The 24,526-nt window shown below is 35.5% G+C and overlaps 1 protein-coding gene across 1 annotated transcript in view; it reads right to left on the bottom strand.

The window, feature by feature from the left end:
* Positions 1-24,526, bottom strand: part of NUP155 (nucleoporin 155) — a 61,145-nt gene that overhangs the window by 6,158 nt on the left and 30,461 nt on the right. The window contains exons 17-29 of the mRNA XM_012736459.3: positions 23,991-24,053; positions 23,317-23,464; positions 21,097-21,163; positions 19,550-19,665; positions 15,739-15,836; positions 12,628-12,758; positions 9,231-9,422; positions 8,361-8,499; positions 7,504-7,639; positions 6,853-7,006; positions 6,533-6,637; positions 5,318-5,472; positions 807-936 (exon numbers count right to left, since the gene is read on the bottom strand). Coding sequence (XP_012591913.2) covers positions 807-936; positions 5,318-5,472; positions 6,533-6,637; positions 6,853-7,006; positions 7,504-7,639; positions 8,361-8,499; positions 9,231-9,422; positions 12,628-12,758; positions 15,739-15,836; positions 19,550-19,665; positions 21,097-21,163; positions 23,317-23,464; positions 23,991-24,053 — 1,634 coding nt within the window. The remainder of the gene's footprint in view (positions 1-806; positions 937-5,317; positions 5,473-6,532; positions 6,638-6,852; positions 7,007-7,503; positions 7,640-8,360; positions 8,500-9,230; positions 9,423-12,627; positions 12,759-15,738; positions 15,837-19,549; positions 19,666-21,096; positions 21,164-23,316; positions 23,465-23,990; positions 24,054-24,526) is intronic.

Here is a 24,526-nt window from a genome sequence, read left to right on the forward strand (position 1 = left end):
TTCAAAGGAAGAATGGGGCCAGCATGGTGGCTCATGCCTGTAATCCTAGCACTCTGGGAGGCCGAGGTGAGAGGATCGTTTGAGCTCAGGAGATCAAGATCAGCCTGAGCAAGAACGAAATTCCATCTCTACTAAAAAAAAAAAAAAAGAAAGAAATCAGCTGGACAACTAATATATATATAAAGTAAGAATGGAAAGAAGTAAAGCATGTCACATCAGGGCTGTGGTTTTTTACAGTGAATGCACTTTGTACATGCTTGTTTCCTCCTTTCTCCCTCTGTCCAAAGGATAAAGCAAAGGCCGTAAAGAATGGTGTGACTGATAACCAAACCTGCATCCCTAAATCAACACGGAGAAAAGCCACCTGCCAATCCGAAACACTCACTCTGGATTTTTGTGAATGAGAAATAAGCTTTTATATTTTGACCATTATGTTTTTGAGTCTCTGAGTGCCCTTTTAATTTAGCTTACCCTACTTCATATATCTACTTATTAGCTTCCACGATAAATGGCGAATGTGGCATAATCACTTGCTTTTGGAATAGCTGAAAAAACTTTTAGAAATGCCATAGAGAAAACTTCTAAATTATAGTAATGTCTTTATCACTCAAGTGCTAGTATCCTTAAAATCTCTCTAAAATTTGTATCTAAACATAAAAATAAATAAATATATATAGGCAGAAAAGACTAGAATTAATAATAGTGACTTCTACAGACTTATTATTTACTAGGAGAAGAATGGACAGCAGAATAACTATGTGGTTACTACTCAGTATGAACATAACTCAAGTATCTTCAGCACTTACTTCCATTTTTTCTTCTAATTCATGAAGGAATTCACCATCTGCAGCTATTGATGAAATGGCAGTGGAACTTTTGGCACTAAGAATGGCTCGAGCAATGTATTCTAGTCGCTGCTGAAGTGAAATTTCTGTGCTAAGAGGGAAAATTCTTACTTTTAGTTACATGATTTCTTAAGGATTGAATATATAAATATGTCAATTAGGATATATTTTATACCAAATGAACATAAAAGGCCATTTGAAACTTGAAAAAATTATTAGCTTGTTTCTAATAAATCTAATTATTTTACATTTCTAATAAGAGAGATCTACAATTTTAGACAACAAATAAAGAAATACTTAACATTTATGTCTAAAAAGTAACTTATTTTAAAAACTTAGTTCATTGGTACCAATGTCATAAAAAATCTTTTAAAAATTAAAAAACATTTAGTTCAACATATTAACCAGATTCTTCTAAAACTAAATTAAGGAAAATATTCTTTATTGCTCATATTCTTCACTTCTCTACCTTAATTTGGCCTATATTACATTTCATCTTCTACACAGCACCTAGAGTGACCACTTAACAAAGTAGTCCCAATTACTTGGGATGCTGAGGCAGAAGGATCACTTCAGCCCAGGAATTCAATTCTAGCCTGAGCATCAGAGTGACTCTGTCTCTTTAAAAAACAAAACAAGGCCGGGCGCTGTGGCTCAGGCCTGTAATCCTAGCTCTTGGGAGGCCGAGGCGGTCGGATTGCTCAAGGTCAGGAGTTCAAAACCAGCCTGAGCAAGAGCGAGACCCCGTCTCTACTATAAATAGAAAGAAATTAATTGGCCAACTGATATATATATAAAAAATTAGCCGGGCATGGTGGCGCATGCCTGTAGTCCCAGCTACCCGGGAGGCTGAGGCAGAAGGATCACTCGAGCCCAGGAGTTTGAGGTTGCTGTGAGCTAGGCTGACGCCACGGCACTCACTCTAGCCTGGGCAACAAAGCGAGACTCTGTCTCAAAAAAAAACAAAACAAAACAAAACAAAAACCAGATTATGCCACACATTTTCTTAAAACCCTCTAATTGCCTTCACCTACTCCTCCAACCTCATCTTCCACTCAGTCTCTTGCTCACTATCTCCAACCCCACTGGCCTTTTGTATCCTGAACACAGCAACTTGTACATTGCCTTGCCTCTGTACAGACTGTTACCATGCTTGAATCACTTTCCCCCCATTGTATACATAGTTGCCTACTTCTATCATTTTAGTCTCAATTCTAATGACACTTTCTCTGAGGTCTTCTTTGACCACTGCTAACTAAAGCAGCTCTCCACTCCCCCAGGCACTTTCTACTCTACTATCTTATTTTTATTCTTTTTATAGAACCTATTTACCTTGGTCTTTACCTATTAAATGTGAGCTTCCTGGAAGGAGGGATGCTGTCTACCTTTAGTTCTTTCTAATTCTCTAACTCTACCAGACCTGGCTCTTTGACAAAATAAAGCAACTTGGCATTAAAATCATTTACCCGTTAGCAACCTCTCAGATGAACCAGTACTAAATTTATCTTTTGATACCCCAATTAATTCTAATGTAAATCAGAAAAAAAATGGCTTTCTTTAGTTTCAGAGAAGATCTTACTTGAACTGCTCTTCTCTACAGTTACGGTTCTTATATTTTTCTTCCAAAAAGAAATCAAAAGAAAAAAAGAATTAACTCCTCTCGCCCTTCTATCTTTTAAAGCAGAGGTGTGTGTGACAGTTAATTACCACTACTACTTTGATTATATATACTCATGAAGTACTCTGCACATTTTGGGGACTTGCTTGAAAGGAAAGGCTTTCCTTTCCCCTCCATCTGATCTCTAAAAAAAAAAAAAAATCCCCTATTTGAATCAAACATTTTCAAGTTATTTAAAATATAACATTCTATGGCTGTCAGTTTATTTGATTCTATCTATATAAGCAAGGAGAGTATAGTGAGAAAGAGAACACATAACACAATAGATGAAAATACTTTTTAAACTTTTTAATTAAAAAAATTTTTATTTAGACAAAGTGTCTCTGTCATCCACGATAGAATGCATAATCACAGGTCACTGCAGCCTCGAACTGCTAGGCACAGGTGATCTTCCTGCCTCAGCCTCCTGAGTAGCCAGGACTACAGGTACATGCTACCACACTTGGCTAATTTTTTCTATTTTTTATAGTAACGGGGTCTTGTTATGTTGCCCAGGCTGGTCTCAAACTACTGCACCTAGCCTGGAAAAACATTTTTATCATGGAAAGAGACTGTAACCTGAAAGCTAAAGGGTGGATGGGCCAGGCATGTTGGCTCACGCGTATAAACCAAGCACTTTCGGAGGCTGAGGTGGGAAGTTCACTTGAGCCAGGAATTCAAGGTTTCTGTGAACCATGATTATTACATCACTGTACTCCAGCCTGGGTGACAAAGTAAGACCCTGTCTCTTTAAAACAAAGAGAAAGAAAAAAGGAGTAGATGGACATAAGTATCTCACACGAGGAAAAAATCAGGTTATATGTGTACATGTGTATAGTGGATTTGGATAATGGATGCTCTTAAAAGTTGGAGAATTTCTGAATACTTTACCAGAATATATAAATTTTTATAAAAAGAAAAATGTAAATAACTACTACATAAAGGGCAATTAAGAGCCACACTAAGTTTCAGGACAATAACAGCACAATAAAACTGGTTAACAGAGATTTGTATGGTCATGGTATCCAGGACTAATTATTTAAGATAAATGACAAGAGTACTCCAGAAATTAGATACTGTAGGCCTTTATTGAGCATAGCCAATATGTCTGTCCCTCTAGGAGATTACAGTCCATAATTGGCACTCAAATGCTGGATACAGGAATGAGTTACATAACTTTAATATGTATAACTAAAATGAATTAAATATTTAATAATGCTGTCAATTCTTAATTATACAAACCATGAATTAACAAAGGCCTTTACTAAAAACAGGTTTTCAGATTTCTAACACCTTACTTTCCTTTTCATTCCTTTCATTAAACCAAAATCAAAAAAATTAAAGTCACTTCATATAGGCCATCTTCTGCATGCTAAGGGAACTTAGAAAATCTAGTGACTATTACAACCGAAGAGGGCAAGAAGACTGTAAAGGCTCTGGGATATGCAATAAAAACACCCACGTGAGAGCAAGCATATGCACATACACATACATATTCACATTTGCAACTTGCTAAAATGAACTCTTTTTTTTTTTTTTTGAGTCAGAGTCTCACTCTGTTGCCCAGGCTAGAGTGCTGTGGCGTCAGCCTAGCTCACAACAACCTCAAACTCCTGGGCTCAAGCAATCCGTCTGCCTCAGCCTTCTGAGTAGCTGGGACTACAGACATGCGCCACCACGCCTGGCTAATTTTTTCTATATATTTTTAGTTGGCCAATTAATTTCTTTCTATTTTTAGTAGAGACAGGGTCTCACTCTTGCTCAGGCTGATTTTGAACTTCTGACCTTAAGCAATCCACCTGCCTTGGCCTCCCAGAGTGCTAGGATTACAGGCATGAGCCACCGCACCTGGCCCACAAATGAACTCTGTAACCATTCTGAGCAACCTATCTTAGTGAGAGCTCTGCCTCAACACTTCCTCTTCCTAACTTAACCAGTTTTTAGAAATGGCACTTGTATCATTACACATGAAAATAGAGGATCAAATTAACAATCGTGTTCAATATTTTATTAAATTGTCTTTTTTAAAAAACTGTCTTTAGGTATGGTAATCTAATTAGAAATCTCAATGCTTAACAGAACTCTTAATAGTCCTCAATATATATGCTTTAAGACTTTTTTAGTATAATTTCAACTGATGAGGGAGTAAAGGAAATTATTCTTGAGTTGGTAAAATACTTAAAATTATAAAGCCTTGGAGAAACAGTTTTCATTATCTTAATTTAAAATACTAAGGTATTGGCCAGGTATGGTGGCTCATGCCTGTAATTCTAGCACTCTGGGAATGCCGAGGTGGGAGGATTGTCTCAGGTCAGGAGTTCAAGACCAGCCTGAGCAAGAGTTAGACCCTGTCTCTACTAAAAATACAAAAAATTAGCCGGGCATGGTGGCATGCACTTGTAGTCACAGCTACTCAGGAGGCTGAGGCAAGATGGCTTGAGCCCAGGAGTTGGAGGCTGCTGTGAGCTACGCTGATGCCATGGCACTCTAACCCAGGCAATAGAGCAAGACTGTCTCAAAAAGAAAAATAAAACTAAATTATTAATAGGAAAGAGTCTAAAAACATCCGAAAGAAAAGGATTTAAAATACAGTTTGAATAAAAAGGGTCTGAGTATTCTTTTTGTACCTCCTACACATTATTAAAAACAAAACATAAAAAAGGAGACTGTAAACTTCAGGTAAATCCAAGTAAAGGCATAAAAATTCTACTTACGTATAACCTGAATGAGGTTTTATTTAGTTTGTGAAATCTGGATGTAACTATAGATAGCTCAGTCTTCAATCATTCTTCACAATGAGAATATTATGCCATACCTATGCATATCAGCCAATTTGGACAAGACACGAGCAGCATTACTAAAGCTTCTGTTCTTCTCATAATACCTCCAGAGTAAATCCATATAACGAACTTTGTTTTGATCAACTTTGGCCATTCGGACTAAATGTGGCTCCAGAAATGGAGAAGCGACCTGGAAATTGTACAGTTATTCAGAAAATTTTTCTGACCACCTAATTCCTTTTTAAGTAGAAAATATAATAAAGACAACTACAATTGTGCCTTGTTTTACGAAAACAAGTAAAATTATAAGCCAACATTAATAGATAAAAGAGAAAGTAATTTTTCCCATCATAACTGTTTTATCATAATTAATGGAAGACTCTACAAGTGTAGAGTGGATTAGGTGGATAAAAATCATTTACTATAGGGCCGGGCGCTGTGGCTCACGCCTGTAATCCTAGCTCTTGGGAGGCCGAGGCGGGGCGGATTGCTCAAGGTCAGGAGTTCAAAACCAGCCTGAGCAAGAGCGAGACCCCGTCTCTACTATAAATAGAAAGAAATTAATTGGCCAACTGATATATATATAAAAAATTAGCCGGGCATGGTGGCGCATGCCTGTAGTCCCAGCTACTCGGGAGGCTGAGGCAGAAGGATCACTCGAGCCCAGGAGTTTGAGGTTGCTGTGAGCTAGGCTGACGCCACGGCACTCACTCTAGCCTGGACAACAAAGTGAGACTCTGTCTCAAAAAAAAAAAAAAAATCATTTACTATAAAATTATAAATTTATTAACAATTTATTAACAAACTTTGACAACACAACTATTTATTAATTCCTAGACTCTGAGCTCAAAGGCATCCTTAAAATTATCAGATACCATGCATTCATTTCATAGACTAAGGAACACTGAACTAATGGTAGTAAAAGGACATGTTTAAAGTTACATAGTGACTTAATGGCAGAGCTAAGATGAAGTTCGGGTCTCTTAATTCATAATCCAGTGTTTTTTACCCGACAAGATAAACTATCTCAATCGGCTTCTGAATAACAAGAGGGCAGCAATGGTCTACTTTGTCCCTTAGGAAAAGAAATTGCATTGCTTAGCTTTATACTAACATCTAATGGTAGGCACAGGATAAGAAACTGAATTTCCTACAGTTACACATGTGCTTAAATCATTGTTATGCTTTAAAAATATAAATTATGCTTAAAAATATAAATTAACAATAGTACAATAAATTTTTTTTTTTACCTGTAGCAGCTTATCTGCAAGGTCAGCCTGTATTAGCCAATTATAAAGGGCAATACTAAAGAGCTCATCTTTGGATCTCTGAGCCAATTTAAGCATTTGTTCAAACTAAAATAAAGAAAACAGTAAAAATTAGGATCATTAAACGCTCTGTTGCTGGGTATCACAACTTCTTAGCACTACAAATCCCTGATAATAAAACAGGAATCCTTAAATGGTAACTTCTAAGAGCTAGAGCCTTTCCGAACATGATTATGCCACCATTACTATGCAGAACTTTTAAACAGTGTATTCTCAGAATGAAAATATGCTATGTTCCTTACATGATGTCCTGCTTCTTCATTACTCAGCATATTGGGATCAGATGACAACACTGGAGGACCAGGTTTTTTGGGTACACTGGGAGACTGAGGAGCAGCTTTACTTTGATTTACCAGTTCTTGAAGTGTATCTGTAATGCACTTGTAACTGTTTAACCTGAAAAAGAATGGAAAGGGGGCAATTACATTATTTAACTAGAAAAACAATCAATTTACTCTATTTAATTTAAATATACACAAGAATCTGAGACTCTTGGCCGGGCGCAGTGGCTCCGGCCTGTAATCCTAGCACTCTGGGAGGCCGAGGAGGGCGGATTGATCGAGGTCAGGAGTTTGAAACCAGCCTGAGCAAGAGTGAGACCCCCATCTTTACTATAAATAGAAAGAAATTAATTGGCCAACTAATATATATATACAAAAAATTAGCCGGGCATGGTGGCGAATGCCTGTAGTCCCAGCTACTTGGGAGGCTGAGGCAGGAGGATTGCTTGAGCCAGGAGTTTGAGGTTGCTGTGAGCTAGACTGACGCCACGGCACTCACTTTAGCCTGGGCAATAAAGTGAGACTCTGTCTCAAAAAAAAAAAAAAAAAAAAATGTACACAAACAAAGGTCTATCCATAAAGCTGACAATCTGCTAAGGTAATAGAATGTACCTTTCTTGGAAGGCTTGAAGTCCAACTATATCTTCTTCTGGTTCTCCATGTTTATAGAAATGAAGTCCAAGACCCTGAGGATCTTTTTTCTCTGCAGCAGTAAGAGAGAGTTCCACCACACCTTCATAAAAACGCACTAATGGGATAGAAAAAGGACAAAGACTTAAGGCTGTTTACTAAGCAGGATACATCTTCCCTTAGCAGTATATAAAAATTATGATCAAGGTTGTCTCTACTGTACATTAGTTACCCTGCTGACAATATCATAAAACATTTCTAATGAGTCTACCAAAGGAAAAGGTTTGAACATGACCTAAAGGCAACTATTAAATATATTTCTTCACTGGAAATAATTTCTATATTTAAAATAACAAAGATTTCTGTGTCTTACTGAGGGAAAAAAATATCTTAGAATTCAAAATAACACCTGTGCTAACAGTTATATCCTTTACATTATGTTAGATTTGATTTAAAGCAATTTTTTAAGAAAGTAGGCAAGTTATATATCTTAAAAATTTTAGTCAAAAAATTTTAAATATCTTAAAAATAAATGTAACCCAGAATGCAATCTAATACATACAGTAGTTTAACTGGACAAGAACTGAAACTCTGATGTTAAAAAGTTACATATTTCAAGATAGAAAAAGAACATTATAGCTTCTGCAGAGGTCAGTGTAGTTATCAAATACTGAAACACAATGATATGATGATGTTCCTATGTTGTAACATTTGTCCATTTATGTTGAAGGAAGATTTGCCTCTGAGAAGAGGTTCTTCATCATTATGTTGTTTATTTACACACTGTCATTTGTCCTCTGAGTTAAATAAAAGATATGAAGAACATTTTTTTTCCTCACCTTGTCTATATTGAATACAAACATTGGAAAGGTCTACTTGATTGCTGATTTTTTGATATTCCTTTAATGATTCCCTTAACATTCTTTCCTTTTCAGTCTTATTTTGAACTTGTCGGGAACGCTGGAGAAGTTCATTTGCCTAGAAGAGGAAATGACAAGAACTTAAAAAGATATAAAATCAAGTAGACAGATGATGTTGTCAATGTTAAGTTTCAGTCAATATCTAAATTTATATGTGGTTTATTACCATTAGAAATAAAAACAACTCTACAAACTTACTTCTTCTTAATTTTAGGCAGAAAAGTTTTGACCAAAAAATCCTAGCTATTTTTAATTCCTCTCACAAATATGTTAAGCAAGACAGCTTTTGTCTGGCAATTCTCTTGCCTAGTCAATACATTATTGGTCAGCAGGCAGTCCATGCAACACTGATATACTTATTTTTTTCCGACCTGTAGGAAAGGATCAATAAAAATTGCCCCATTAACTCTAATTCATCATAGATTTACTTAAAGTTTTATTAATTTAACTTCTAATGAGAGAAATTCATCCTCTAATGGCTACATTTCCTTAATTTCTTAATTTAGTGATTTTTCTTATTTCTAACCTTTGTCTTTTTTAATATGGCCTAGAAATACTATCAAATATTCTTGTGAAAAACTTAAAAGAGTATACGTGGTTTCTTAAAACCATGTATTTTAACCCATTTCTTAGGAGGAATCTGGACCCAGAAGAGGTTAAGAGAACTACATAATTGAGGTCATATATCAAGTAAAATAAGACACCTACTGATTCTCATTCTAGTATGCTTTTTGTCATACTGTGACACCTCCTATAAGAAACACTGAAATAGGTAACAAAGTACCATACCTTAGAACAAACTGCATCATCAGTGCTATACAGAAGTGGGCAGATATCTTGTAAATGTAAACTAATGCCATCAACAGCAGCATTATCTCTGATGTAGCAGTTGATAAGAGAAGCAATTAATGCCCCTGTGAGTTCTTTATCCCTGATTACGAGATCTTTAAAGGTGGTGATCTTCAACTGCTCCTGAAATTCCTAGAAATATAAGAGAAAACCCTTTTATATCAAAATTATAGCAATATCTTATTTCCACACAGAATGAAATTTCTTTAATAAAGTAATGTAAATATCAACAGACTCTATAATTTAAAAGAGAAAATATGCTAAACTCTAGAACCAAATTTTTGCAAACTTGTATAAAATCACAGAGTTGAAAAAGAACGCACGGTGGGTCTAGTCCAACCTCTCACTTTATAAAGTTCAAGTAAAGCCCAGGTAGAGCCAAAACTAGAGCCAGGTCTCCTGACATTAGTTATAACCAGGATAAAACAATCACTTAGCTACATTAACAAATCTCAGGCTTACATTTCATTTTTCCTAAATAATGTTTGAATTCTATTATTCAAGGCATTCTAACATTGGTGTTTGACCTGCATTTTGAACAAATCTGCTTGTTAAAATGAAGCTCTAAAGTATTAAGGTGATTTATACTACAGTAAAATATTCTGTTTAGTGAACAGACTGCAATTTCTTTTTTCTAAATTTCAGCAAATACCCAAACTATATTCAGATTTTTGAACAAATATTTAATTTGCATTCCTCGAACATAAAATTGTTCATGCAAGGAAGGAACCTTTGCAGATGGACCACAAAAAATAACTAGGCTAAAAACCTACCTACATTGTGTTTATCAATCAATAAAACTCAAAATCATTATTTTACATGACATAAAAAAGAAAACAGTTTTCATAATTAAACATATTAGCTTGAATTTTTAAAAAGGAGAAAAAAACTTCTGTGCTTAAACGAAAACTAAAAAATTCACAACTACTCATTGGACACTACTGGAAGAACTAGGGGATTACCTTCTAACTCTGAAAAATTGTATTTAAAATTGGCCAGGTATGGTGGCTTATGCCTATAATCCCAGCATTTGGGGAGGCCAAGGCAGGAAGATTGCTTGAGGTCAGGAGTTTGAGACCAGCCTTGGAAATATTGCTAGACCTCATTCTTTTGAAAAGTAAAAAATAGCTAGGTGTGGTGGAGCACACCTGTAGTCTCAGCTACTCGGTAGGCTAAGGCAGTAGTGCTTGAGCCCAGGAGCTTGAGTCTGCAGTAAACTATGATCCACGCCACTGTACTCCAGCCTGGGCAATGGGGTGGGACCTTATCTCAAAAAAACAAAACAAACAAAAAAACCCCACACAAAACATAAAACATTTCAAGGCAATCAAATAGCACTCAAGGACAAGAAAATTATTTTTTATAGAAGTGCAGTTAATAATTGTGGAAAGAAGCCTGAGCAACATACCGAGACCCCATCTCTCTATAAAAAATACACAAATTAGTTGTATGTGGTAGCACACACCCATAGTCCTGGCTACTTAGGAAGCTGAGTGAGGCAGGAGGATGGCCTGAACCCAGGAGTTTGAGGTTGCAGTGACCTATTTATGATCACATCACTGTGTTCCAGCCTGGGCAACAGAGCAAGACCTTGTCTTTTTTTTTTTTTTTTTTTTTTTTTTTAGAGATGGGGTCTCGCTATGTTGCCCAGGCTGGAGTGCAGTGGCTATTCACAGGCGCGATCCCACTACTGATCAGCACGGGAGTTTTGACCTGCTCCGTTTCCGACCTGGGCCGGTTCACCCCTCCTTAGGCAACCTGGTGGTCCCCCGCTCCCGGGAGGTCACCATATTGATGCCGAACTTAGTGCGGACACCCGATCGGCATAGCGCACTACAGCCCAGAACTCCTGGGCTCAAGCGATCCTCCCATCTCAGCCTCCCGAGTAGCTGGGACTACAGGCGCGCGCCACCGCGTCCGGCAAGACCTTGTCTTTAAAAGAAGGAAACAAAACAAAAACTGTGGAAGGAACCAAAGATTTAGAAAATTACCATTTTGTAATCCTAAATGAAACAATGAAATAACCAATTCCATCCAGCAATGATTATCAATGGATGATGAAAGTCTGATGGAGAATTTTATAACAGTAGAATCTGATTTACCACTTGACTCCAGCAATCAATCTTAGTATTACTAAAAAGCAGAATAACCAAACCTTTTGTGTCCCCTAATAGCCTGATGCCCACTACATACAAAGTATTCTATTCCTCCTCAAATAAATGGACTAGACCCTAATCAAGCCTATAGAAATCTAACTTCCATTTCATAGAAAATGCAGGAGATAAAGGAACAAATTCACAAGGAAGGTAAAGGTAAAAAACTATCTTAGAATGTTTATCATTTTACATGATTGATTATCCAATTTCTACAAGGCAATAGCAAGGAGAAAAAAAAAAGGGAGGAAAGACTGCTCTAGATTGAAGGAGATTTAAGAGAAACAATCAAATTCAGTGAGTCAACTAACTTTTTAGATCCTGAGTTGAATGAACCAATCTGTTAAAAGACATTTTTAAGACAGAAATTTCATTATTTTAGATGCTACAATAATTACTGTTAATATTGTAAAGTGTGATAATTTCTAAATATACAGTATAAAGTAAGTAGGAGTAAAATGACATGATGCCTAGAATCTATTTTAAAATAATTCAGGAAAGAAAAAGAGAAAAGAGGATAGATTAAGCAAAGCTGGTAAAATATTAATATCTTAAAAATGCTGGATATGAGTCAAGTGTATGTGGGAGATATTGTTAGTTTTTGCTCTATTTTCACATGTTTACAAATGTTCACAATTCAATAAAAGGTAGGAATATATTTTCTCCAAATGTCCTATCTAAAATTTTGATGAATGCCTATTATCTTTATCCTTCAAAAGGATTCAAATGAGAATAGCAACAGAAATATGAACCATTCCCATAATGACAAACATCTTGCTTTAAGAGTGTTTGACCCCTTGAAATTACTTGTGAAAATTCCTGTGTCAAGTATCTATATGCATTTCTTTGAGGGTGGTGAATGAGAGATTTTATCAGATTCTCAGAGGATCTGTAGCTCAAATAAAGGTCACAATCCACTGTGACCATATTTTTGGTAAAGAAAGATTTCATTCATATACCATTATAAAGTTCTCATATACTATAAACACATGTGGTTTTGACAAAATGGTTTCCAGAAGTTACCATGCTTTTGTGCGATCTTCCTAAAACATACTAAGTTTATCATAATCTAAATGCTTCACAAAATAATGCCCTCCCAAACCCAAATGTAAGATTAAAGCCATGCAAAAGAAAACAAATACTGTATTAACAGTACAATCTTAAACAAAAAAAGATAAGTTTACCTTCTGAAGTTCTCCTACAATGACAGTGAATTGATGTTCACAGAGAAGTTTCCATAAAGCCAAAGCCTGGTATGATTTTCGAACCAATTGCTGGATTGCCTGAAGTGAAATCTTTTCACTCAATTGAGCCTCTAATAATAATAAAACACAACTCATGAAGTTTTATAAAACTTCAACTTATCCTGGACAAATTGTTTTATTTCAAATAAAGAACTATTGTTAAGGTTGAAATCCCCATTGTTCTCCTCTGCCCACATGATAGGTGATCATGATCATCAGCTGTCTTCATGTTTTTGTGTATATATATATATATATATATATATATATATATACATACATACATATATATATATATATGTGCTCCTGCATGTTTGTGTGTTTAAACATAAATAAAAATATTGCAGTGTTTTCAACAATTGCAACCACTATTTTTTTTTGCCCAGTTATATGTTCACAGGCTGGCCAAACTGATAAATATAAAGCTAGTACATTTATTTTCATTGCTGACTGTTTCATCATGTAAATATATCACAAGTTGGCCCATTTTCCACATAAATAACATTTAGATTGTTCCCAGTGTTTTAACACTAAAACAGTAATGTGATAAATATGCTCAAAGATGGTCTCCTGGAAAATACTGTCAAGTCTCTCTGGGACTGAGTTTCTCAAACCCTGGATTAAAACATATTGTCAGATCATAAAATCGGTCTAGTCAGTCATGACAGGTTTACCCCCATCCCTTAAATAGGAAATAGAATAGAATAAAAAAAGAAAGAAATATGAGAATATAATATAGGCAGAATTATTTCAGGAAATTTTGTTTCAGTTATAGGTATACGTTATGTTTTTAAACATGAGTCATAATGTAAAATGTATTTCCTACTGTGAGAAAAAAGTGATTAAGATTCTTCTAGGATATACACCTAGAAGTGAAACTATTGGCTTTAAAGTATACATGTGCAGGCCAGGCGCAGTGGCTCACACCTGTAATCCTAGCACTCTGGGAGGCCAAGGCGGGCAGATTCCTCGAGGTCAGGAGTTTGAAACCAGCCTGAGCAAGAGCAAGACCCCATCTCTACTAGACATAGAAAGAAATTAATTGGCCAACTAATATATATAGAAAAAATTAGCTGGGCATGGTGGCGCATGCCTATAGTCTCAGCTACTTGGGAGGCTGAGGCAGTAGGATTGCTTGAGCCCAGGAGTCTGAGGTTGCTGTGAGCTAGGCTGACGCCATGGCATTCACTCTAGCCTGGGCAACATAGTGAGACTCTGTCTCAAAAAATAAAATAAAATAAAAATAAAGTATATATGTGTATTTTCAGCTTTTACTAGATATAATCAAATTGTTCTCCAAAGTGGTTGTTTCAGTATAAATTGCCAGCAGTTTGAATGCTCCCATTTGTATAAATCCTTACAAATGCTTGGTAATATCAAGCTTAAAGCCTTACTTAATTATCATTAGTAGTTCTGAAAAAAGAATTTATAAAATGGTAAATACAGAACTAGGGTCAGCAGAACAAAAGAATGTAGCTTAGGACAAAAGTAAATTGTTGGGTCTCAATTAAGAAAGTTCTACCAGCCAGAATAATTGGTTCTAACAATAAAAGACAAAATAACTTAGAAAAAGCTGAATAGCAGGGAAAATTCATGCAAGAATTTATAATTATTCCAGTTCATAACCAGAATAATGGGTAATTATGAGAACTTCTCAGTTCCTTTGCTCTTTCCTTACTTGTTACTATTTATACTAAACAAAAAGCACAACTATTTGACTCATATTAATATATTTAGCTCTATAAAAAGGTGTATCACTATTCATTGAGGAAATGCAAATAAATCAAAATCATGAGATGCCACTTCACACCCAATAGGATGGCTAGTATAAAACAAAAAACTCAGAAAGTTACAAACATTGGCTATCTGTAGTGCAGCTGTCATGAAAACAGTATGGCAGTTTTTCAAAAAAACTAATAATAGAATTACCATTCCAGCAATTCTACTTCTGGGTATATACCCAAAAGAACTAAAAGCAGGGGCTTGAATTTGTATACCAATATTCCTAGCGTCACTATTCACAATAGCTAAAAGGTGGAAACAACCCTGTGTCCATCGGCAGATGAATGGATAAACAAAGCATGGTACATGTATACTGTGGAATATTACTCAGTGTTAAAAGGGCAGGAAATTCTAACATATCACAGAACACGGATGAACCTTGATGACAGTATGCTAAGTGAAATGAGCTGGTCACAAAATGAAAAATACTGCTTGATTCCAGCAACTAAGATACCCAAAAGAGTCAAGTCACAGAAACAGAAAGTAGAATGGTGGTTACCAGAAACTTGTAATAGGGGGAAAATGGGGAGTTACTGTTTCACGGGTACAGAGTTTTACTTTGGGAAGATGCAAAAAGTTCTAGAGATGGATGTTGGTGACGGCTGTATAACAATGTGAATATACTGAATGCCAATGAACTATATACTTAAAAGAATAAAGTGATAAATTTTATGGTACATATATTTCATCACAATAAAAAATACCATAAAGAAAAAGGTATCTGGGCACGATGGCTCATGCATGTAAACCTAGTGCTTTGGAAGGCTAAGGTAAGGTGGGAGGATCACTTGAACCCAGAAGTTCAAGACCAGCCCAGGCAACACAGAAAGACCATGTTGCTACCAAAAAAAATTAGCCAGGTCTGGTAGTTCATGCCTGTAGTCCTACTCAGAGGCTGAGGCCAGAGAACAGGAGGGTGGCTCAAACCCAGGAATTTGAGGCTGCAGTGAGTTATGATTGCATCACTGCACTCCAGCCTGGACAACAGAGTGAGACCCTGTCTTTATAAAAAAAAAAAGAGAGAGAGAGAAAGAAAAAAAGAAAATGATATGTATTATGGTGGAGGGAACAAAAATGTATGGGCTAAAAGAAATATAGAAATATACAATATCCATATTATGCCACTTTCCCAATAACACTGACATTTTAATTTAAAAAATTTGTGTTATCAGATGAACTAGATCTCACTAAGAGAAGTCCATAGTTTTCTATTCAAGTAATAAAACTTTACTGGGGTCATACATATTTAACTGATCAGAAGCAATAATTTACCATGAAATTTCCTCTGCAGTTCCTGTTGCATTTGTTGGGTATTTCCGTTTTCAGGACGCATGAATCCTATCAACCTTTGCTGTACTTTGGCAGTAGTACTGAAATAGATACAGGAAAATGTGTTTTTAACAGATTTATTGAGATATAACATATATACCATACAATTCAACCATTTAAAGTGTGTAGGCTAGATGTGGTGGCTCATGCTTATAATCCCAGCACTATGGGAGGCTGAGGCAGAGGGATTGCTTGAGGCCAGGAGTTTGAGACCAGCCTGGGCAAGACACAGAGACCTCATTCTACCAAAAAAAAGAAAACTTAAAAAATTAGCTGAGTGTGATGGCAAGTGCCTATAATCCTACCTACCCAGGAAGCTGAGGTAGGAAAATCACCTGTGCCCAGGAATTCAAGGCTGCATTAATCTATGATTGGGCTACTATACTCTACCATGGGTGACAGAACAAGACCTTGTCTCTTAAAAAAAAAGGGTACAAATCAATTTTAAAAAATATATTGACAACCACAAGTGCTGGTTGTCATGAAAAAGGAATAACCGGCAAAGAAAGAGTTCTTGAAATTAAAAACATGAGGTCCAGAAAAAATTTATCAGAGAGATATTTTCCTGATCTGTATTACAAAAAGAGCGAAAAAGCAAAGAAAATAAAAAGAGCGAGAGAGAGAGAAAGGAAGAAAAATTATGGAAGAGAAAAATCTGAGGCTAGAACCAGAGGGAGTTAACATGATTTCTCAAAGAGAATGTGACAGAAGTAATGCAGACAGAGTATCACTGATCTGAAAATTCAAATGTGAAATGCTCCAAAATCTGAAACTTTTTTGAGTACCGACATGATGCTCAAAGGAAATACTGACTGGAGCATTTTCAATTTCAGATTTTCAGATTAAGGATGCTCAACCTGAGTGTAACACAAATATTCTAAAATTTTAAAAAATCTGAAATCCACAACGCTTCTGGTCCCAAGCAATTCGGATAAAGGACACTCAATCTGTACTGTAAGAAACAATAGAAAAAAATTTTATCAAAGCTAAATCTGTAGGTCTAAAGGCTCACCGAGAACTTGAAAGAAGACACACCTAAAGTCATCATACTGTAATTTCTGAATTTCAGTAACAAGAAGAAAAGCACAAAAAAATTCAAAGCAAACACAAGTTATTTACAGAGGAAAGAGAATCAAATAGGTAATGTACTTTTCATAAGTAACATTAAGCTTTGGGAGGAACATGAAACAAAATGTGAAGATCTGAGAGAAATGGTCTATGACTTTAAAATCCCATACTCATTATGCAATGGAAGAAAATAAAGTATTAATGTATATTATAACATAAACCTCAAACATGAGCCTCAAAACATGCTAAGTGAAGGAAGCCAGATTCAGGACCACATGCTGGATGATTCCATTTATGTGAAATGTCAAGAATAAGCAAATCTATAGTGATACAGTGAATTAATAATTATCTGGGGTTAGGGAGTGGGAATGGGATTGACTGCAAATGAACATGAGGTATGCTTTCCAGGAGATAGGAATGTCCTAAAATTGGATCATGGTGATGGCTGCACAATTCTATAAATTTACTAAAAGTCATTGAACTGGACATTTAAAATAAATGAATTTTATGGTATGCAAACTAGATTTCAAGAAGCTGTTAAAAAATTTCCATACTTAATGAAACTAATGTTGTAGGCATCCAAGGGTTGGTCAAAGTCAGAACATATTTTAGTATGATTCTATTATTAAAGGTAAGGAAAAAATTACATGATTATCTCTGTAAATTTCAGAAAAGATATTTGACAAACTCTAACATACATTTATGTTAAAAATACACAATAAAATAAAAATAAATGGATACTTTCTTGACATGATAAATTGTATCTATCTTGACATCTTCCTGAATGAGGAAACACTACAAACTTTCCCATTAAAGTCAGGAATAAGACAAGATGCCTGGTATATCTCCACTACTATTTAATCCTGTTAGAGATATTAGCCTGCGCAGACAGGAGAAAGCAACTAGAATTGGAAAGGAAAAGGTAAAACTATCTCTATATGCGGATGATAAAACTGCATTTGAAAATCCAAAAAACTTCAATGGGAAAAAACCTACTAAAAACAGTAAAGAGAAATTAGTAAAGTAGCAGGTTAAAAATTAACAATAATTGCAGATGTAATTGTAAAACTCAGTGAACTGCTTAGGAAATAGTAATAGAAGAGCGTAACGTTAGAAAAGGAAAAAAAGAATACTAAACTATCTCACAAGTAAAATTCCAAGTAATTCTGAGAGAGAAAGATGGTGGTAGAGGGAAGGGAAAAAAGAAGTAGGCTAAGAGACTTTGTTTAATTATTAATGCTGACTGAGATGTATGTTTATCAGAACTTAAAACTAACTACTAGAGGGAGAAAAAACATGTGTGGAACTTCTTAACTGGTGTTTAAGGTGGGGAGAGGCCTGATCAATCCAATACAATAAGGAAATAGGAAAGGGGAGAAAAATAAACAAAAAACACAACAAAAAGTACAAATTCATAACAGTGAGAAAAAGATCAACACTGAACTAATCCCCAGAAAATGAGAAAGGGTTAAATTCTCCTAATTGAAAGACAAAGACTCCAGGCAGTGCAGTGGCTAATGCCTGCCCAGGAGTTTGAGGTTGCAGTGAGCTATGATGACGCCACTGCACTCTAGCCGGCAACAGAGAGGGAAAAAAACCATATTGTTATGTTGTTTAAGGTATACTTAAAGTGTTGCAAAAACTAAAAATAAAAAAAATTTGTATAGCCTTCTCAGGAGACAACTAAATACTACATATTAACATTTTAAAAAGCCCTCAGGCCCAATAATTCTCCTAAAGAAATTCAACTGAAGATTACTGAATAAGAAAGAAGAGTAATCACTATGCTCTGTTTATAACATCAAGAAATAGAAACAACCTAATTATTAATAAGGAATTATCAACTGCTTGCATATAAATAATAGAATAGCATATAACCATTACAAAAGTAAAATATTTTTTCCACTGATTTGAAACATTTGAAATGATATACTTAGTATTAACAATGTTACATAAAAGTGCCTACATAAGACTTTATTTATGCTTTTAAAGAAATGTATATTTATATATGTTTTAAGAACATCACATTGTCATAGCTCATTAACAATTGTGGAAACTGATGTGACTCTTCAGATGTGATATTATTCTCTCCTACCCCCCAAAAAGTCCGTATCATTTTATTAATAAAAAAATGTCCATTCTAAACATATACCCACACAAAAAAATTACATAGGAATGCTCATACCAGCATCATTCATAATAGCCAAAAGCTGAAATAAGCCAAATGTCTATCTCTCCCAATAAGATAAATGTCTATCTCTCACCTGAGGAACTGGGAAATAAAATGAAGTACTGATACATGCTACAACAGTCACACCTTTAACATATTATGCTTCGGCAAAGACGCAGACACAAAAGGTCATATATTAAACATTTATCTAAATAAATATTTATATAAATATCTAGCATAACCAGATCCACTGGGATAGAAAGTATATTAGTGATTTCCAGGGACTAGGAAAGAGGAAATGAGGAGAGGCTGTTAATGGGCATAGGGTTTCTTTTTAGTGTGATGAAAACATTCTAGAATTAGGTAGAGGAGATGGTTGCATGACTTTGTGAATATACTAAAAACCACTGAACTATATACTTTAAAAGGATGAATTTTATGGTATGTAAATTATATCTCAACAAAAAATACAACAAAAAGGAAAAAAATGAATAAGTAAACCCTATTTATTCTTACTTTGGATTTCCTAGTGGTCCTCCTGCAAATTGGGAATTTCTGTCTAGAAATTCCTGCAAACCTTTTAGTTCCTGTAGCACTGACTCTAGCAGTTGGCAGGGAACACTGCTTTCAATCTGCACAAATACAAAAATGTTTTAAAGTTTAAAACCACATACTCTATAAAGCTATAATTGAATACGAACAATTTTAATTTTAAGGTGCCTATCTTTATAAACAATAGTTAATACCTACATTCCTCTCTTTCTATTCTAATAAGATTAATAATTTACATATAGGAAAATACAAACATTTTGATTACTTCTTACATTTTTATAAGGGTCACCACCCAGATTAAAATGTAGACTATTTTCATCTCCCAAGAAAGTTCCTAATGTTCCTTGCCAGTCATTAGTCATCTAACCTCTGAGGTTACCACTTTTCTTACTTTGATCACCACAGATTAGTTTTACATGTTCTTACAGTTCATATAAAAAGAATTGTATACTATGTTAGGCAAATACATTCTTATTCTTATAAATGTCAACTGTAAAAGGGTATCATAGTCAAAAATATCTGGTATCTTTTCTTTCTATCTATCTATCTATCTATCTATCTATCTGTCTGTCTGTCTTTCTGTCTGTCTATCTATATATCTACAGAGTCTTATCTAGCTATCTATCTATTGATCGATCAACAGAGTCTCACTCTGTTGCCCAGGCTAGAGTGCTGTGGTGTCAGCCTAGTTCACAGCAACCTCAAACTCCTGGGCTCAAGCAATCCTACTGCCTGAGCCTCCCTGGTAGCTGGGACTACAGGCATGCACCACCATGCCCGGCTAATTTTATATATATATATACATACATACATATATATATAGTTAGTTAGTTGTTCAGCTAATTTCTTTCTATTTTTTTTTTAGTAGAGACAAGGTCTCGCTCTTGCTCAGGCTGGTCTTGAACTCCTGACCTTGAGCAATGCGCCCACCTCGGCCTCCCAAAGTGCTAAGATCACAGGAGTAAGCCACCACGCCCAGCCACTTTTCATTTTAAAAATAAAACAAACTTAAAATAGATTACATTCATATTCCATATTTTTAAAAAAATCTCACTATCTGAATTTGTGATAATATAAATTTCTATAAGATGCTTTCTTAAAGCAGTCTGCAAAGTATACCAATTTATTTAAATTAGTACTAGGTCCATGGTATTTTTGCATATATAAGTCAAAGTATTAAATAGCAAATTTTGAGCAATATTAAATATTAGCACTATTTATCTCTCAAAGCAACCTTATGAAGGAGATATATTATTCTCATTTTACAGTGAGGTATTAGGCTCTGAAATGTTAAGAAATTGACTCATGTTCAGATAGTTAATAAATAATAGACCTGAGATTTAACCCAGAGGGCAGACAGTTTATTGGACGAGAACATAAATTTGTACATAAAAGAATAATCATTGCCATCTTGCTCGTGTAACATCAAAAAATGTTACAAGAAACAATCTATCAATTAATACCATCAGGCGGTCACATACAAATAAAAGAGTGGTAGCAAACACACTTACTGCAGTGATCTCTCTGTTGCCACTCTTGAACACTCTCTCCACAACTAAGCTAGCATCCCAAATGTTTCTGAAACAAAAATATGTTTTAATGATTGTGCAGTAAATAAAAGCATTACATTATGTAATAAATTCATGTCTGTAGGAACTTAATGGCTTTATTAGGTTTTTTAAAACTTAGCACTGGTTTCATTAACATTTTACTAAGTGGAAGAATGGAAACGGGAAAATTTCATATCTGAGTGACCTAAGTTACTTCAGATAACAAAATACTGCTGAAGAAAAATCAAAAGGCTTTGGGTAATAAATTATAAACAGGGATCTTATAATGAAAAATATAAATTTATAAAGTGGTTTGCCACTGTTTCACATTTTAAGCAAATGATAGGAAATCATACATCTCAAATCTAAGGAAAATATATACTAGACATGATAGCTAATTAGATGATATGGCAGACTGATTGCACAAATGACCGAAATTTTTTCTCTCTCCCTATAGCTATCTCTTTTGCAATGTGGCTTTAATGCCTCTCCCAAAAAAGGTGGGTTGGCCTTAAAAGACTTCCTTCTGGCCAAGTGAATGAGGCAGAAAAGAGAACAGTAGGCCACTTCTGAGCCCAGGCATAAAGAGGTTTTGCACATTTCTACTCTTTCTCAAGGAACCCTCTCACCACCAAGTTAATAATGGCTGGCCTGCTGGAGGATGAGAGATCACATGGAGAACAACCTAGCTGTCTCAGCTGAGGCCATTCTAGATCAGCTAATGAATATGACCTTAAACATGTGAGACTCTAGCCAAGACAAGCAGACTTCACAGTTGACTGCAAATGCATGAGTGAGCCCAGCAAGACCAAAACTGCCCATTTGACCTATAGACACATCACTGAGTTATGGGGAGGTTTGAAATGCTATAGTATTAATATCTATATAGATATACAGTTGATCTTTGAACAACACAGGTTTGAACTGCAAAGATCCATTTCTATGCAAATTTTCTTTCACATCTGCCACCCAGATGCAGCAAGACCAACCCTTCCTCTTCCTTCTCCCCCTCAGCCTATTCATGATGACGTGGGTGAAGAGTTTTATGATGATCTACTTCCAATTAATAAATAAATTGTTTTTTCTTTATGATTTTCTTAATAACATTTCATTTTCTATAGCTTACTTTAATAATACGGAATATATATATAAAATACGTGGTTTCAAAGTTTGGCTCTGTTACCCAGTCTGGACTACAGTGGCACAATCATAGCTCACTGTAGTCTCAAACTCCTGGGCTCAAGTGATCCTCCCACCTCAGCTTCCTGTGTAGCTGGGACTCAGGCATGTGCCACCATGTGTGGTTAATTTCAATTTTTGGTAGAGACAGGATCTCACTCTGTTGCTCAGGCTGGTGTCAAACTCCTGGCCTCAAGCAACCCCTCCCACCTCAGCCTCCCAAAGTACTGGGATTACAGGCGTCAGCCACCATGCACAGTCCAAAATATGTGTTAATTGACTCTTTTTTTTTTTTGAGACAGAGTCTCACTTTGTTGCCCAGGCTAGAGTGAGCGCCATGGCGTCAGCCTAGCTCATAGCAACCTCAGACTCCTGGGCTAAAGCAATCCTCAGCCTCCAAAGTAGCTGGGACTATAGGCATGCACCACCATGCCCCACTAATTTTTTCTACATATTATTAGTTGGCCAATTAATTTCTTTCTACTTTTAGTAGAGACGGGGTCTCGCTCTTGCTCAGTCTGGTTTTGAACTCCTGACCTTGAGCAATCCGTCCGCCTTGGCCTCCCAGAGTGCTAGGATTACAGGCATAAGCCACTGCGCCCGGCCTGTTAATTGACTCTTTTTGTTATTGGTAAGTCTTCTAGATAGGAGGCTATTAGTAGTTAAGGTTTGGGGGAGACAAAAGTTATATGTGCATTTTTGACTATGCAGGGAGTCAGTGTCCCTAACCCCTGTTTTATTCAAGGATCAACTGTATTTTCATGCTACCATGCACATACAGAGAGAGAGAAGGTGGGGAGAGAAATAAAACACAGTAATGAATATAGTTAGAAAAAAAAAGGCTGAATGATAGAAAATCTTATCAGTGGACAAGTTGCTAAACTACAAGCATAATAAAATTTAATAAATGATGTCCCAAATTTAGAGTTAAAAACGTTTACTCAAAATATGACAAGGTGAGCAATAGTTAATTGCTCACCATAAAGTCCATAAAAAACTTACCCCATGATTCGAGAAAAGTAAATGCAAATACCATTGTGTTTCCCAGAGTACACAATCTCTGGTCCAGTCACACAACTCATACTTGTGGCCTGAGTTGCTGGGTTTCCCATAGCACACACTGGAGTTGACATGGCAGGGGGCTGTATACCTTGTACACACAAAAGAAAAACGAGTCTTTTAAAAATATAACCTTAAAAATTCAGAATTCTCAATAACCTAAGTTTGTTGTATCTGGATACAAAGGTAGAAATAGTTACAAAAATAATGGAATAGATATTTAATTTGGTTGTCCTTAATAAGAAGACAGACTTAAACTTGGATGGTGGTCCTAGGTAGACTTTCAAATACTGACAATGCAGAATAAAAAGGAAAGAAAACATGTAATCACTGTTCCTAATGCTGAGAGAGAAATAGAACTAATTATACAGATTTCAGGCCTGAATTAAATCCTGGTACCCAAATAAGGAACTTTCCAGGCACACTATTAGAGGGGCTCTTAAAGGCATTCATGGCCAAATACTAATATTTGCTTGGATGTCACTTATATTAAATGACACTTATTTTCAAGGGAATAAGGCAAATTAATCTTTACACTAAGCATTAAGGATAACTCATAATGTTAACTCTTCAAAAAGAACATTAGTAGCATATCCAAAACAGAGAAAAATATATACCTTGAGTTGGTGTTCCCAAAAAAGATGGATTTGGATAAGGACTACCACTAGGAACAGGAGAACCTAAAAAAGGAAAGACGAATATAAAGATTTATAAAATAATCTCCCCATCTTTTCAATCTGATCAAATTAGGCACATACAGAAGCCATTTCTAAGTATAAGAAGGACTGGTATTCAGGAATAACAAGATCCCAAAGAAAAAAAAAAAAAAGAAGGACTGGCAACACCCATGATATATTCAAGAATTAGGGACTTATCTCATTTCCCAGTAACTTTCTAATAGTCTCCACTTTGAAAAACACTACTGTGAGGGTTTCTTGTTATTAAATCACTCATCTTTTACCCTTTGAATAAATACCAAAAGAGTTCTATAAATAATATCAGATATATTTTATTTTGCTCCCCCGTACACATTAAGGATTCAATATTAATATATCATCACTTTTAAGAGCCAGAATCTGTAGACTTATTTGCCAATAATACAGTAGCAATAAATAAAACATAATGATTTATTAAAATATGCTAGAACGTTTCT

This window comes from Microcebus murinus, chromosome 11 (genome assembly GCF_040939455.1).
Source record: "Microcebus murinus isolate Inina chromosome 11, M.murinus_Inina_mat1.0, whole genome shotgun sequence".
Taxonomy (NCBI): domain Eukaryota; kingdom Metazoa; phylum Chordata; class Mammalia; order Primates; family Cheirogaleidae; genus Microcebus; species Microcebus murinus.